The sequence below is a fragment of the Athene cunicularia genome (genome assembly GCF_003259725.1).
Source record: "Athene cunicularia isolate RWA chromosome 2 unlocalized genomic scaffold, athCun1 chr2_part1, whole genome shotgun sequence".
NCBI classification, from domain to species: Eukaryota; Metazoa; Chordata; class Aves; order Strigiformes; family Strigidae; genus Athene; species Athene cunicularia.
In genome coordinates, this window is record NW_020799095.1 from 94,014,855 (window position 1) to 94,033,088 (window position 18,234).

The following is an 18,234-nucleotide window of genomic DNA, read 5'->3' on the forward strand; positions in this document are numbered from 1 at the left end:
ATGATCCCTCAGTAATGAGGAATCCCTTGGTAAGCTAAACCATTCTAGATGTACTATTGAGAGCCCTAAAGTTATCACATATGAAAGTGACTGCAATGGGTTAGACTGAGAAGTACATGCATTTCCCAGGAAATTATTAAGATTACTATTGAGTTGACTAAATTTTATTTTGAATGGTTATGTGCAATGGGAACATATCAATGGAAATCCTGAGCCCAGTTTAACTTTATTTTCCATATTAATAAGACTATTAATGGCCATGTTGTTATATGACTTTTTTTACTGAAATGGAAAAGGACTCTGCTTATTACCTGCATTCTGGGCTTGTGAGGAATTTATGTGTCTTTGTCATTTTTAACAGTACTACAGACTGATGTGTATACATTAAAAATATTTACTCTCTAATTTAACACTTTTTAACATTTTAACTTCACCTTTTTCAATAGCAAACTGCTCAGCACAGTCTTGTACTGCTTCAGAATATCCTCTCACTAATGTATTCTGCTCAATCTAATTCTTTCTTTCTGTTTTTAGTGGCTTTCCATCACACTTAAGCACAGGAATGTCCAGCAGAAATTAAAGGATGAACTTTCCAAATATCCAAGATCCTATCACTGATAAACCAAAGAAATACATTCTTTACTGTTTAACTTGACCCAGACTCATGGCTAACATTCCTTCTGAACAAGAAAAGGACAGAAAAGCAAGAGGGAAACAATAAAAATTGTTCTGTGGAAACTTTGCTCATTAATGCAATTCAAACAGATAATGTGAACAGCTACAAGGATCCCTTCACCCCTATAGCAGCATCTTTATTTGTATCCTAAAAAAAAAAAAAACTTTCGTCTTACAGAGCAATCATCCACTCAGAAAGTTTTCTTTGTTGAGACTTTTCCTTTTTTTTTTCTGTTAAATCTCCACTCCATTCCTTGCCTAAAGAAAATCAATGCTAGAGTTGAGAGAGATCACCTTCTAATACAAAAGGAGTTCTGTTCTCCACCCGTCATATTTTAGCTTTAATTATCACTAAATAATAAATCAAAACATGCTCTAAATCAAAAACATGCTTTAAAAATGCAGATTTGCAATGAGAAGAAATATGCAGGCAAATTCAGGTATCAGAAAGAGAAAACGTCAATAAATTAATTTAGTAACTCAAGCATACTTAGATTACTGATAAATTTGTTTATTTAGATGGATGGTGGCTACCATCAGTCTGTCACAGTGATAAGTCTTAAATGTTTTAGTGCCTGGTAAATTTGACTCTTCTGTAAACAGGGACTGAGAATTAAGGCCTGCCTAATCCCTGAATGGGTGATCTGCTTTTCCCTTGTCAGTTTGGCTAGGATCAGCATCATTTTGACTGATTGCCTTAACCAAGTATGCTTTCATCTAGTGTTAAAAATTTAAGGTATAGTTGAAATTTTCTAGGTAATGTAGTATTGAAAAAAGGTTGAAATAAATTCATTACAATAGTCTTATGAAAATGTTAAAGGAGATCTGTAACCATATCTGTATATCTAGAATTTTTATCTACAAAGATCAAAGGATCTGTATAAAAAATATTACAGAATTTTGCTGGTGATGTCTCTGAAGACACAGAAAAATTTCATATCCATTCATATCCATTCATATCCATTCTATTGCACCTTCGTGCTCAACTGTTTCTTTTTCTTCTCTCTGCCCACCATCCAAGACAGCAATTAAAGACAGAAAGGTGGTAAGAAAGTACAAGGAGTTTTAAAACCAAAAAATTACCATTATACCAGTCTGATATTTTGATGTGTTATGTGATGTATTGTAACAATTTAATTTACCACAATAACAAGATATAGTGACAACAGGAATGACTTATTGGTTACAAATCAAAACTATGCAAGTATTTATCTTTTTAAGATAAAGTAGACAAGTTGAAATGTAGAGAGTATTGTGAAGGGATGATAACATCAAATGAAGTGGAAATTATCATCTGACTTCTCAAATAAGCAAAACAAGAAACACTCCAAGTGTTAATTTTGTATGCATATGGAATTTAGAAAAGCAGCTACAATTCTGCTCTCAGATTATAATGGATATAATAACCTTTTTCTTAAGAAAAATAAACAATGCCACTTTCAGTTAAATTGTCAATACTTACTTTTATTCAGCTGGCAGTGAGAGTTACTGCTGATAAAGGTACGTGTTAAAAGTTCTGTTTCCCTTTGGCTAAATATATCTGTTGGCAACTCTAAACTTGAGCTATCTAGTTGTCAATAGTTCCATGACTAAAAGAACAGATTTAAAAAGACAGATAGACAATTTACTTTTCCTTTTTCTCATATGCACATATTTTCTACGCAGTGGCATTACATATTTTTTATATCTGTGGCTGATTCAAATTCACTGAGGTTAGTCTGAAGTTAACTTGTTAGTTTAAATTATGTGTGGTTTTAGCCTTGACTTTATTCACAAATAAGTGCAGTGTTCTGTTACGTATTTTGTGACCAAATTATCTCTCCAATGCAGGAAAAAAACCCACATTCATGCATATAACTGTAGATATATTTTAGTTAAAATTAATTTTATAGTCTGGCTACAAACTATTTTAATTCATATGAACAGATAAACTAGATGGCAAGCTGATACCCACTGAAATAGAAGATTAATCCTACTACTGATTACCATTCCTGAAGGTTGTGTGTATAAATAAAAGGATAATATACAAGTATATAGGACAGAGATAATTCAAATGAACCAGAAAGATTCATAATCCTGATATTAATATGCTTTTGTACTCAAAAAAGCACTCATGAAATAAGAAAAACACCTTATCTTTAACATCAGCTTTTTCTTCCTTATTGGCTTCAGCGGATGCTAAATCCTAAAAGAAGACAAAGGACATCAGGTTATTCAAAATTAGTCACATGCTTTTGGCTTTAAACTGTTCTTTATGTGCACCAAGATCTGAAATATGGCTAATAATTTATTAATTGTGTTTTACAAATCTAAATTAAATTGCAATTTGACCTGTTAGTCCTTAGTTATTCATTTTTCAGTTTCAACATTACGTATAGTTATGTGCACAGGTGGCATGTGGCTGCCAAGGCCAAGTTATACCATTTCCACATTAAAGATAGAATACCACTTTCATCTCATCTAAAAGATTACTATCTTTCAAAGCTGAGAATTCTGAGCAGTATGTGGAAATAGCTCAACAAGATTTAATTAGCAAGTAGAATGATAGAGAAACTAGAAAAACTGCTTTCAACATATTATAATCCTGTAGATATCTGATTTTCATGCTGAGTGAGAACACCTGCTTTGGTATTAGCTTTACTGCATTTCCTGCTGTGGCTGTCCCTGGGCAGCTGTGGGGAGATTCAGCCAGCTGTAGATTCTTTCTGGCAAGAAAGGTGGAACTGCCTAAGGCATTTGGTCTGAATGCCTTGCACTAGAGCCCCAGATTTCTCCATGAGGATAGAAAATGACTTCCAATCTTCTCCTAGTCACTAAATACTTACCCTTAGTTCTCTCTGACTTGTGCTATATTTCTAGATGAAACCAAGAAGACACATGACAAAATTTCCTTTTCTAAAGTTTATTCCATGTTTTTTCATATAATGCTGAGTACACAGTTAATTGTACTAGTATGGTTTACTAGCATATATTTCATCAGAAGTATGTTTGATAAAACTATTTTTTTTGCCAGATGAAGACTAGATTTAACTGAAGTCAAAAAGAACATCAATAGGAATCTTTTAACTTCTAATTGAGGCTAAAAAGTAGAAAAGGTATTTTGTGATAGTTTATGCTACAAAGAAATCACTGTTAACCAGTGCCAACAGCTGCAACTTGAAAGGTAGAACTGATGTTGTTTGTCTTAACTTACTTCTCTTCACTTGAAAAAAGTAGGTAATATACAGAACCAAAGAAGTGGTGATAGCTTGCTCCTACTTTACCTAACAATAATATTTTTAATGGTTGATGACACTGAACAATTCTGTATTCTGCCAGTTAGATTTCCTGTTCAATGTTGCCTCAAAGCCTTCTTAGATGCACAATCACCTAAATATATGAAAGCAGAAAGATCTTTGGGAGACGTAATGTATCTTAGAAAAGCTTGCCCAAAACAATGACACTTTTTTTTGCAACAATTCAAAAGTTTCTAATACAAAATGTTAAACACCTGTGCAAATATTGCCTTTGTTACTCAATATTCATGCATTTATATATTTTACAACTCTCTTAATGTATCTGTGATGTGTCAACAGCCATACTGACATACCTAAATGCACAAACAAGTTGAGGTTGATAAAACTCAACAGAATACAACTAAGAAAGAGTATAGGTTATCTAATATTAAACAGGATAAGGTTACAATCAGGCTTTCGGTATGAGTTTCCTGGAATACACTACAACTAAAGTTTAAAGTTGCTCTGGTAACTTTGTTTTTTCCTTGTGAGCACACAAGTACAGTTAGCTTTTTTTTTTTTCTTTTTTTTTTTTTTAAATTTCTGCTAATAATATTAATATTCTAGAACAGGAGAAATGGAGAATATTAATAAAAACAGCTAATAAAGCAGTTTAAAGAGTATTTATCTTACCTATATGAAATTGTGCTGTGATCAAGAAAATCTTTGCTTAAATAAAATCTACTTATACTATGATATAAATTATTTGCAGGGTTGCAAAACTCAACTGTATTGAGTTATGGAAACAACTAGAATTTTTGATAATATTTTGGTATTTATATTATTTATATAATATTTTAAATAATTATATTTCTATCTATTTATTTTTATTTGTTCATTCTGATAGTGACCAAACATTCCCTAGGAAATACTTGATTCTGGAGCAATAATTGTGCTGCAGAAGTCAATGTTTATAAATCTAATGAGGTATGAAACTACAGATTCAAGTTCCGACAAAGAAACCTTGGCTTTAGTTACACTAAATTGATGGCTCTTGTCACCATGACAAAATACAAAGAAAAAATATTGTAAATGGAAAATTTTTAAACTTCCCAATATAACTGACTCAGCATCAAATTGTTCTGGGACAATTCTTAGCACATGTGCTATCATTTCCAAAGTTTTGAAAAGGATCAGTTCTGCCACCTTTTGAAGATCGGATATACATGTATTAGTGTTTTCAGATGGTTTTTTCTCCATTCCAGGAGGGATACATGTTTCCAGGCAATTAGAAACATATTCTGTTTCAACTTGACTCCATGTGGTTCCTGCATGGGCTAAGATTAAATCAGCTCCTATATTAGTTTTATTAACACTTTTTATGGTTTAGTTAAGAGAGTCCTGATTGGAGTTGATTAGTGAAGCTGAGACAATGATACAGGCACTCGGGTTTATGAATAACCTGTTTCAAATGAAAGGTACCAAGGAAATATTGGTAAATAAGTAACTTCATAAATTCTTTATACATAATGATGTTTACAGGATCAAAAATTAGTAACAAACAATGTTTTGCTGTTCTGTGAAACAGTGTGTAACTTATGCACTGTGAGACTATAGTATACAAACTCAACATCACTGTATGATCATATAAAGCATTTATGCTGTCAAAACAAGCTTAAAAATCAAATAATGTATAATGAATAAGCCAGAACACTTGCCTAGTTTGTTTCCAGAAATGAACACTGTGAGCAGACACTGAAGAGTGAAGATGAACAGTCTTTTCCACCAAATTTCACCCAGCATGAATCTGCCATGAGACTGGGACAATATAGAGGTATTTGAATAATATTTCAATTCAACCTGCACGTTGTAAAACACAACAGTTATGGAAAGGGTTTCAGCAGATTTTGGCTGAGGTGTATCATGCATGAGTATGAAATAGTAGGCCTCACTTCTTTGTTCATAGATCTCAGCAAAAAAACCCCAGATCTCTACAAATAGGATTTCAACAAAAGGAAAAATACCATTACTTTCATCTTCCCACAGAGAAATTAGGTGGGAAGCTGTTTGACTTTATCATGCTTACAAGCATCTCAGTAGCAGAACCATAAAAAAAAGAAAATAATATCCTGAGCATCAATGCTGGATGTGTTTAAGGGTTGTTTAGATGAGATGTTGGGGGATATGGTGTAGGGATGAACTTTGTAGAGTAGGGCTGACGGTTGGACTCGATGATCCCAAGGGTCTTTTCCAACCAGAATGATTCTATGATTCTAATGCAGTAGTATTAACTGGTCTATATTATCTCCCTTGTGGTTAAATTTCACCTGCTCTTTGAATCAGTACTAATATGTTCATTATGAGACTGTAACATTTCTTCTGGACATCCTGTGCCTTGATGTATAGTCCTGTGCGTTGGGATTTCTACTGTTAATATTCTCTGAATACAGTTTTGTGCAAGGTGTCAGGGCACCACGGGGGCCGGGATGGCAGCAGGGGCTCCCCATGGGCCCGGCAGGGCAGGGCCTGGCAGCCAGGAAGGCCCTGTCCCAGCCAGGAGCAGGCAGCCGGGGGCACTGGGGCAGCACCAGCCAGGGGCACGGGGCACCTCCTGGGCTACAGGGACGGGCTGAGGCCAGGACATGGGCCTGGGTTTGGTGGCCCATGTCCAGTCGGGGCAGGGCTGTGGGGAGCTGGAGGCCAGCCTGGCTGGGGCATCGCTGGGGCAGGGGACACGATGGGTGCTGGGCTGTGGGCAGGATGGGGGGAGCATTGGGAGTGGACAGGGACAGGCAGTGCCTCGGGGCCATGACACAAGGCACCTAATGATGGCATTTTTTCCAATTCAGTCAATATCAGATGTTTTAAAACAGTTCAGTATAAATGAAAACTGTATTACAGAAGTTAACTCAATTACATATATGAATTTAAAAAGATGTAATTGTCTTTGATAGCTCTATTTCATTATCATACCTTGACACTTGGCCATGACTTCATACCTGCATTCAGGGACATGAAATTCAAAGCTAGACTTTGAATAGATCGTACTCATACAATGAATCCAGTGTCTTAAACCATTTCTGCTATGCTCTTTTGACCATTTTTCCCAGGTCTGACTGATTGTGGGTTTTTTTTGTTTCACTGCCTTCTTAGCTTCTGTACCAGTACTTTTCTCACAGTAACTTCTCTTGTTAATTGCTGTGTGACCCTCTGCTGTGGCATTCAGCCATCCGAGATACACAGCCCTAGTTTGTATGGCCCCTCTGCTTGATCTTGGCTCCAGTTCACTGAGAAAATTCTTGTTTAGGTGTGAGAAAGCAGACAAACTAAAATTAGGCAAGATAAGGAAAGTAAAAACAGATGGAAGTGCAACCATTGAAGCAGAAACAGCTCAAGAACTCAAAGGGAAAAGTACTGATGAAAAACTGCAAGACCTTTCCCTCCTGCCAGCTCCAGGGACTGGAAGACAGCAACTCAGTGGCAGCAGCAGCAGCAGCAGCAGGGCAAGTCAGCCTGTTTGGAAGAGCCTGGCCTTTCCCCAGCCGGCTGACAGTTTGTCTGGCCCATGAGTACTCAGCTGCCCCCAAAGGGGTTGCAAGCACATTAATACCTAACCTAGGAGCTTGCTAGTTCTAGCTGGTCGTCACATGTATTGTCCAACAAACAATCCCCTTGGACCCTTCTGTTGTATCTTGCTACAGAGTCTCTGCTCATGGTGAAAGCTGTCCGAATGAAGAAGATGAGAGTTTACAGCTTCTAAGAAAGAATGCTGTGTCCATTGTGCAGCTAGCAAAACATTTTCCTGTCCCATAAGAAACTGGACTAAAAAGCAATAATTATCCAGACATTTCTAACAATAAAATGTAAAAATAGAGGAACATTTTAGAAAGGTTAAAATGATAGCACTTAAGTGTTTTTATGTGGTCATCTCAAAATTCAAAATTAGTGACTGAAACACTAAAAATATACATTTTCAATGTAGTGCCATTTTTAGAATCTAAGGCCCCCTCTTTCTTGCACCCATGAAATGTTAATTGAAGACAACACTTTTAAATCAACAGTTTTATTACCAATATGAATTTTCAGAGAAAAAAATTTGATGAAAAGCATTTCTTTGCATTTGGATTTGTTGTGGGTCTTCCATTAAACAATAAAATTTTTCTTATAGAGACAGATGCTATTACAAATAAGAATTTTAAAAAGTTAAACTATACTTTATAAGCAATTATATCAGGAGAAATTTCATATCTGGGATAAAGGGACAACTGAAATTGCAAAAACTTTATTTCATGTAATGTGTCAACTTCTCCCACATTCCCTTTTGAGTGTATAAGAACTCCTTAATCCTTTTTTCATATTAGTATTCGTACAATGCAGGGAATATCTATGGATCATAAATAATATTAACTTATTTAACTCAAAGTAAATCTTCCCACAGTGAGATTTTAATTATATGTATAGTTTCTCTCATGAGACTTCTCAATGGAAGGAATTAAAGTGTGCTTTACAAACATTAGATTCCACAACAGTGCTATGAAAATATTTTTTATGTCTTTGCAGATGAAGCAAATGCATACAATGTATGTCACACAGGAAGTAAATGACAGATATGGAATTCAAACTCCTAGACCCTGTCAGATTAGAATCTTTAAAAAATGTGCAGAAACGCAATTCTTAGATACATAAGAAAGTCAGTGCCAAAAGAAGCAAATAAATTATAAAGAGCATGAGTAAAAATCTGCGAGATTTTGTTTTATAAATTTAAACAATATTGTATGATTGTCTACCAGAATGTAATGTTTTCAGTTCAATAAATACAGAATAATTTCTCACATGAATGGAAGATCAGAACAGAGTAACAGCAACCCTCAAAAATACTTTTACCAGATATCTTGTTTAGTTCCATATTATGTTAGCTCTTCCAGTTTCTGCTGCTGCTAATAATCACAGGATGCTGACATGTGTACAACCAGTTTCTGCCAATCCAAGCAAACTGTAGTAAGCATGCTGTAATTCACAGTCCTGAGATGTTGACAGACTGGTTCACAAGCCAACAAAACATTACTTTCTTTCACAGCTTCAAAGCCTGAAAGGAGGACATTGAGTTCTGTGAAAATCAGTGGGATGCTGGAAAGCTAAGGCATCAGTTAAGATGTTCATTACAAAGATGCTGGCCATCATTCCAGAGAGGATAACACTGATCTAAATTCAAAAAAACATCTGGCAACAGGGTTGTTTTCTACACAGGATGTAAAAACTAGTCTGAGAAAGTTTTTCTTAGGGGCCTCAGCCTGGCGTCCAGCTGTGTGTTAGTTTTGTGCACTACCAGTTATGTAAACCAGTAATATTTTATTCATGTATATTGTATTCTCCATCTAATTCTGTATCTCGTGCAGGTATTTTCCTGACAAGATGAGTGTGTCGGTTTTAATTTTTTGTATTTCGGGACAGCATTTAGAAGATTCTTCTGTAATTATATTTCCATCAATTATGTGAGATTGGAATCCTAAAAATCTAATTGTTATTGAAACTCTTGTCTGGCAAATGCTGAATTTTTAATTGTGTAATTGTGTCTCAAACCCCAGAAATTATGGATAATATGTTAATACTTTCAGATTACTTTAAAGAAATATAAATCTTACATTTGAACCATGGAAAAAACATCAATTCTAAGCCTCTAACTGCAGAACAATGATAGATGACAAAGCTAGGACAGAACAAAGGTCATCACAGCTCAGAACTACATGTCTAGTAACAGAAAATGTCTGGCTCTAAAAGAAAATTCACATTACCGTTTTGTTCACTTGGATGTTTACAATACCAAGAATGACCTTTGTGGGTTCTGCTGTATCCTTCTATTCAAACAGAACAGTCCTACTTGAACTCTGCAGTCATCAGCCCCTGCCCCAGTGACACCCCAGCAGGGCCAGTCTCCAGCACCCATGGCCCTGCCCTACCGGTACCCATGGGCCCAGGGAGGTGCCCGGTTCCCAGGGCTGGGGCTGCCCCAGTGCACCCTCACTGCCTGCTCCCTGCTGAGGGCTGGGACAGGACCCAGATGCCAGGCCCTGCCCTGACAGACCCCCACGGGGAGCACCCGCTGCCCTCCCAGGCCACCAGCCCTCTCAGCAGCTGACGGTTTCTCCCTTGGCATTAGGCAGTCTCAGAGCCCCGGTGTCATGCTCTTCAGCTCTTCAGCTCTTGTGCAACCATGGAAAGATGTCCTGCGTGAAAGATGTGAATGTTACACACTTTAAGTTCTGTATAACACACTGCAGTGACTCTTTCTCAAAATAAGACAAATTTTCTTAGGTGGGAAGTATACAGAGAGTTACAATACAGAAGTTGTGACCAGCCAAAGAGGTTGGTTTTCTTTAATATGGTGTCTGGTTTTTATCACAGCTATTACATTAGCACCCCACAATCTACTTGCATCCTGTTGGCTCTACAAATAGATCTCTGCAGATGTTTGCTATTATTCACAATTTTGAAACTATTCACCGAGGAAAAAACCCCAGGGAAATAATTACCCTCTTAGTAAAAAAAAAAAAAAAAAAAAAAAAAAAAAAAAAAAAAAAAAAGTCAGAATCATTGCAAAGACATAAAAATTTGCTTGCATGTTCGTCTAAAACAATATAACAATTACACAAAAATTAATCTATTTTTCTTTCTTTTTCACCATGCAAGCACATTATAGCCCATGCTACAGTATGTCTATAAAACCCCTCCATTAGGAGGAGAAAGTATTTAGGTATTTGGTGATACATGGACACATGCAAACCAAGAGTAACGAATTAACCTATTCAAATTCAAGAAGGGTAGTGGTCATCATATGCATAGTGACACATAACTTTCTTAAACCAAATTGGATTATTCTTGTGTGGTTAATGAGACCTGGAGGTACTAAAATTAATATTAAGAAGTTATTTTACTCATATTTAATCTGATATGGCACCTTATCCTGAAACTGGAAAATAATTTTCTATTTTAACCCCAGAAAATTTTAACCGTGGAGTTGTCAATTAAAGAATAAGGAAGCTACAGAACAACTATAATTACATTTTTCCAAATTCCTCCTTCAGATGTTGCATAGTGTCTCAATGACAATATCTTTTCCACATACATGAAATATGGCCTAGTGAGGGGCAATATCAGGTTTTACACAGTATCAGGATAATAACATAGTAAACTATTTAAATAAAATTAATTTGAATTTTTTTCTTTCTTTGCTTTTGTTTACAATTGTTTCCTTCAAAATATTTCAGTCCATTTATTTTTTACATAACTGGAAAATCATATCTATGCAGTTTCTAGTCTCCATTCTGAACATTCAGTTAACTGTGAACAGTAACTGACTGCTTTGGCTCATAGGATCAAATAAAATTAAAATCCAAGTTCTAATACAAATGCTTGTTTATAATGTTTTATATCAATAGCTGTGATATTTATGTAGATTTGATTAATGATGACTAATTATGAAAATTAATTGGGCACAAATTCAAAATTGGTAAAATTATATTTTAGGTAAATTAATTAAAAATGAAAACTATTAGCATCTCATTATTTGCCCTATAACAAATACAATATTTAACAATTGAATAATTAGAAAATTCAACTGGCTACTTAGCTGCTAAAGCTGTGTACTTGATTACACAGGCATAAGTGATTTCTTCAGGTGAAAATTATATAAAATAACATTTATTATTAGCTGGACTCTTCACAAGCAATATGTCCATGTTACAGAGTAAGTCCAATATGAATGAAGTAATACATAGCAAAATGCAGTATCTCAAACTAGAAAGTGTAATCTTCATACTTCAAATGTATTTGTCATTAGTTTTGAGATAAAAGTTAAGTATTTCTAAACGTATGCTGTGACTATTTTCAAGGCAGTATAGTTATAACAGGAGAAAAGACCATTTTTGTATGTCTCCCTTTCATGTAAGACACCCTGGTTCATTTGCACTTACCTTGCCTTGACCAGTGCAGTATAGTTCCCAAACATGTCGCTGAACGGCTACTTGCTAGAATTAGTGATTTTGCACTCCAGGTGCTAGTTTTGGATTTTGACATGGTTTTATTAAGGGACTCTGGGCTATCTCTTAAAGCTGTAGTGCATAGACACCTCATTTTTTGTGTCTGTTTCCCCATTTCCAAAACAGGAAAATGCTCTAAGATCTTCTGAGAATTTTGCTTTATATAATCTACATATTGTTACTTATATAGGAACAAGGCATGGGAGGAAGCAAGAAACTTGAAAATCTGAAATCTAAAGAATTGGGTAAACACATAAACTTTATTTTACAGCAGCTGTGTTTTGATTAATGGAATTGTTATATGGAGGTCCAAAAAATAAATAAACAAGGATGGTCTGCAGCATGTCCAGACAGAGCACTCCTCTTCTGTAAAGGCTGCATCTCAACACTTACCTGCTTGTTAGTCTATTACCATGTGTGAGCTGGCTAGAACATAATTTAGCCCAGAAGGAATTCTTAGTCCCTTGATGGCACTAGTCATGGTAACCCTCTCTACCTACCTGATTTGTCCCTGGGCCACGACTGGAATCTTTATGTACTCTGCAGTGCACCAAACCCAGTTTATTTGCTTCATGACCTCATTATCAGCAGTTAGAGATCCATGCTGGTGTGACTGGTGAGGGGCACTCTCAGCCACAGGGCACTGCCGATGGATGCAGTCAACAGATGCAGCAGTTGGCACAGAAGGGTGCGCGGAAAGGGACAGATGCTCTGCCAAGAGAGCATCATTGTGCTCAGCAGTGGTGGTGATGTCCCATAGGGCACAGTCCTCAACCTCCACTGGAGGAACTAGCCCCACAGAGCAGAGACCTCAACCCAGAGTGAGCTCCCGAAGGAGCTGCTGCTCTGCAGGGATGTGGCTGCAGGTGTGCCTGAGGCCTCTTCTGAGGCTGGGGCAGGGGCAGATGGGCTCTTTGCCTGCATGCTCATCTTGTCACCAAGCAAAGGAGCTGTAGGAGGAGGTTAACAGGCTGTGCAGCATCAAAGATGATGAGAAATTGGCTGATGTAAGGGCATGTGGAAAGGGAAAGCACCTGTTTCATTAAGGTCATAATCTGATCAAGGACCTATTCAATGCATTGATTATTCCTTACTCAATAACGAATAAAGGGGGAAACTATAAACAAGAGCCCACAGTGACAAAAACCTGGTCACAAACAAGGGATAACAGAGACAATGCCAAGGACAAGAACCCTCCAGTTGCTAACTGATGGGCCATCAAGAAATTCCAGGAACAGCTTTGGAAAGGGTCAGCCTGAAACTTGTAACTGGTAAGAAGTAGGAAGCAAGAGGAACATAAGCTTTTGGGATATTTGATAGCAGCCTGTAGCACCATACAAAACTTCTGAAGTAATGTTTAGGGGAAAAGGACTGGGGAGGAACAAAGTGAGAAATAGACAGAAAGAGCTATAAAAGGGACCAGTCACATGTAAAACAGGACTGAACAATGCAACCGTCTGACCAAGCCCCTTGCCTGATCACTGCAGCCTGTCCTATCCTTTCATTAAATCATTTCTTAACTATCTTTGTGTGGAATCTCATTCCCTATCTCATGTGTGAGTGCTGTAAGGGCTAGGAGACAGCGACAGGATAGGTGTCAGTGGGTTTATTGCCAGCTACTGGAGCAGGCAAGGGTCTTAGCAGCAGTATCTGGAGGGGGGCCATACCTGTTGGGACCATCTTTATGGTGCCACAGACTTTGTGTCTGGTGTGACAGCTCTGGAAGGACCAGTGAGTGCAGACAGGGCCAGCCAGCAACTGGAGTCAGACTAAGGGCACAGGCACCCTCGGCCTGTGGTGTCAGCAGCTGGAGGGAATGGGGGTCTTCAGTCACTGGGATGGGACTCATGGGTGCCCTAGGTGCAGCTGCTGGAGGGACTGGGCGCATCAGAGTGAGTGGTAGGCTCAGTAACAGTCTGCAACTTCCCTAAACCTGGTGTATGTGGGAGTGTGCCTGTGTAATAATTCACTAGCAAACTTCAAGCCAGACCAGATGGTGTGTAGGAGGGCCTGGGTTTGTGTGGGAGAGCTGAGCACACACACAACCAGTGCGATCAAGCAGTGCCCGTTTATTACAACTAGGAAAGCCCTTTTATAATGTTCTCCCGCACAGTTGAGTAACATGCAGTACAAGTCCTCAAGACTGGACAGTTAACTCAGCCCGCGCTTTAAACCTTCTTATGATTGGATAAAAAGTGCCACATCAGCCTTGCCAGGCTTCCTGCCTTGGGTAACTTCCTCTTCCGTCCCAACCCCTTCCGGGGGTTGTTTGTCTCGTTGTTTCTCCCCCCTCATTCAGGGTCACATCCTTATCACTTTCTTGCTCAGGCTGAGGCTCTTATCAGTCTTGTTCTCACACAGGATTGCTCACACGTCCATTCTCTCGCAGAAAGCCCTCCTGAATCCCAACAGGTTCGGACACAGGGTCTGTGCTGGTATTCAGGGGGGGCCTACGAGTGTGGGGCGCCTGTGAGATGCCTCTGTGAGTGCATGCATGTTTGCTAGTGAGCACAGAGATGGACCACCCAGCGAATATGAGACCTGTGGAGCAGGTAAGAGGACCTGGGGTCCAAACAATGGTATTGGAAAGAGGAACTGCGCTGATACTTAAGGGATTTATGACTGTACATGTACTTCTGAATCTAGAGTAGTGTGTGCTTTCGCTAATGAACTCCTATCTCTATCAGCCAAAGAGGAGGAAGGAGACTTGCTCATCTATACTTATGTTTTACGGGAGTCCTGTATGTAGGTAATGTTGAAAGCAGCAGCTTGCTTGTGACTGTCTAGCCAGCCACGTCAGTGTCCTTTGTGCATCTGTGTCTCTGGGATATACATTCAACTTTGCTCCTGCTTGAACAAGAGAACAGGAAAGCAGCAGCCATATCCATCAGCCTGGGATTGAGATCCTTGTCTGTCTGGGCACACTGGACTGGGCTCCAGTGGCCAGGCAGGAGCAACCTCTGTGCCTGGAGCTGATGGAGGTGATGGCCACTTCTAACATCCCTTAACAACTGGATCTTCTCCAAGACCCTGCAGCTTCAAGAGTCTGGAACCTCAATAGTAATAAATGTGGTGCAGGTAGAGTCTGTGCTTATTTGGTATGAAAATTGAGACTTCCATTAAGGTGAAGTATGGAAGATGATGACTTCTGGCACTCAGAGAATGGCTCCAGCTTCACCTCCAGATCTGCAATTTTTTGACATGCAAGTGTCATTGCTTACACAGTCAGGTAGCCATCGGGATGATGGAGAAGAGCTATGTAACATTGTTTACCAGCAAGGAAACTGTTTTAGTAACTCTATTATGTTACTGACGTAACTGAAAAGTCTGAAATGGGAAAGATAACTCTACTTACTAGTGCTAAGGAGGAATTAAACTTTTTTTTGTTTGTTTGTTTGTTTTATTTTTTTTAAATCCGACAAGACCTAATGGAAAAGCGTATTTTAGTCTAACTTCACATCCGGTGAGGGTTCAGAGCATATGAGACATGCAAGTCATTCACTCCATAATATTGGGAGCCATTCCCTTATTAAGTGAGTGTCCTGGTTTTGGCTGGGATAGTTAGTTTTCTTCACAGTAGCTGGTACAGTGCTGTATTTTGGATTTAGTATGAGAATAACATTGGTACAAATTTTGTTTTAGTTGTTGCTAAGTAGTGCTTATCCTAAGGATTTTTCAGTTTCCCATGCTCTGACAGTACCATCAGTAAATTCGCATATGACACCAAGTTAAGCGGGAGTGTCGATGACATGAAGATAGGGAGGCTCTACAGAGAGACTTGGATAGATTGGATCAGTGAGCCAATGTTAATGGGATGAGCTTCAACAAGGCCAAGTGCCAGGTCCTGCACTTGGGCCACAACGACACCCTGCATGGCTACAGGCTTGGGGAGGTGTGGCTGGAGCTGTCTGGGAGAGAAGGATCTGGGGATTCTCATTGACAAGCAGCTGAACATGAGCCAGCAGTGTGCCCAGGAGGGCAAGAAAGCCAACGGCATCCTGGCTTGTATTAGAAATAGTGTGACCAGCAGAAGTAGGGAGGTGACAGTCCCCCTGTACTCTGCACTGGTGAGGCCACACCTGGAGTATTGGGTCCAGTTTGGGGCAGCTCAATACAAGAGAGATCTCGAGGTGCTGGAGCGAGTGCAGAGGGCAACGAAGCTGGTGAAGGGCCTGGAGAACAAATCCTATTGAGGGAGCTGGGACTGTTCAGTCTGAGGAGGAGATGGCTGAGCGGAGACCTCATCACTCTACAACTACCTGAAAGGACATTGTAGAGAGGTTGGTGCTGGTCTCTTCTCACAGGTGATTAGTGACAGGACAAAAGGGAATGGCTTTAAACTGCAACAGGGGAGGTTTAAACTGGACATTAGGAAAAAAATTTTCACAGGAAGAGTGGTCAGACAGTGGAATAGGCTGCCCAGGGAGGTGGTGGAGTCACCATCCCTGGATGTATTTAAGGGTTGTTTGGATGAGATGTTGGGGGATACGGTGTAGGGAGGAACTTCATAGAGTAGGACTGATGGTCGGACTTGATGATCCCAAGGGTCTTTTTCAATCTGAGTGATTCTGTGATTCTGTAACAGTGAGGAGGTGCACAAGAAGCTGGGAGAGAGCATGGCCAGGACAGCTGACTCAAACTAGCCAAAGGAATATTCCATACCATAGGATGTCACACTCAATATATAAAGTAAGGGGAGCTGGCTGGGGGAGATTGCTGCTTGGGTATTGGTTAGCGGGTGGTGAGCAACTGCATTGTGTATCACTTGTCTTTTCTTGGGTTTTATTTTTAAAAATATATTTATTACTATTATTACTCTATTTTATTATGGTTGTTGTTATTATTGTATTTTATTTTAGTCATTAAACTATTCTTATCTAAACCCATGAGTTTTACATTTTTTCCAGTTCTCTTCCTCATCCCACTGGGAAGGAGTGAGTGAGTAGCCTTGTGGTTAGTTGCTTGCTGGGGTTAAACCAGTGAGTGACAATTACAGAAGCTTCCTCTCAAATCCTGGATTCTGCACAGTTCCATCAAGTTAAAGAGTAACTTTTTGCCAAATGAGTTGATTTAAATTCCAGAAGCATTATTGCTTTGGCTGCAACCATCTTTCTCTGTTTAAGAAAAGCAGAACTTGCAAATACAGGCATTCAGTTTTCTAGGCCGGGTCTAAAAATCACCAAGATATACAAGTAATCTGTGTTTTAATTACTCTGAATCTGAATCAGGTCCTTAAGAATTCACTAATAACTTTGTCTGTGTAATCATTTCAACTTTTTGCCTGTCTCTTCACTCAAAGGAGAAGGTTCCTGTTGGGATTCTAGAGGGCTTTCTGCAAGAGAATGGACATGTGAGCAATCCTGTGTGAGAACAAGACTGATAAGAGCCTCAGCCAAGCAAGAATGTGATAAGGATGTGACCCTGATTGAGGGGGGAGAAACTCGATGAGACAAACAACCCCTGGAAGGGGTTGGGACGGAAGAGGAAGTTCCACAAGGCAGGAAGCCTGGCAAGGCTGATGTGGCACTTTTTATCCAATCATAAGAAGGTTTAAAGCGCGGGCTGAGTTAACTGTCCAGTCTTGAGGACTTGTACTGCATGTTACTCACGTGTGTGGGAGAACATTATAAAAGGGCTTTCTTAGTTGTAATAAACGGGCATTGCTTGATCGCATTGGTCGTGTGCGTGCTCAGCTCTCCCGCAGGTTCCTATTTGCTAGGTAGCATCTGCTGCACACCAGGAATACTTCTAAATTTTTCTGAACACACTATTACTGATCTGTTTTGCCTTAAATTACAGAGCCAGCTATGTTAACTGACATTAATTTAAAGCATATTTTCATGTTTTTTCTCGTTCTTCCCTCCTATATGCTGAATATTTTTGCTAGAAAAGGATGTAGGTAAGTTGGGGAGAAAATACTGATGAATAACTCTTTACATTTCCTCTGGATCTGCCAAAACCACCGTGAGTCTGCTCTGCTTCCTGCAGTTAGAGTGATGGGCAAGTTTTCTGGCAGCCAGTAGAAGAGTGAAAATTAAAGTATAACAAAGCTAAATACAAATCTTGCACAGGACAGCTCCCTAGAGTTTCATACATTTCTTTTGCATGACTTATTCTTTTGGAGTTTCAAACTGTATCAGATCATTATTGCAACATACAGCGAATCACTGCACTAAGCATAACAGAAGGTCAGATACGAAAATGACTGCTCAACTGAAGTGCAATTGTAAGTGTTGCAAAAAAAAACAATTTACAGAGTGCCTGTAAACTTTTCTTAGGAAAAAAAAAAAAAAAAAAAAAAAAAAAAA

The 18,234-nt window shown here is 38.8% G+C and overlaps 1 protein-coding gene across 1 annotated transcript in view; it reads left to right on the forward strand.

The window, feature by feature from the left end:
• The first annotated feature begins 14,420 nt into the window (after positions 1-14,420).
• TMX3 (thioredoxin related transmembrane protein 3) overlaps positions 14,421-18,234 on the forward strand; it is a 42,168-nt gene continuing 38,354 nt past the window's right edge. The window contains exon 1 of the mRNA XM_026841423.1: positions 14,421-14,478. Within this exon, the coding sequence (XP_026697224.1) occupies positions 14,421-14,478 (58 nt within the window). The remainder of the gene's footprint in view (positions 14,479-18,234) is intronic.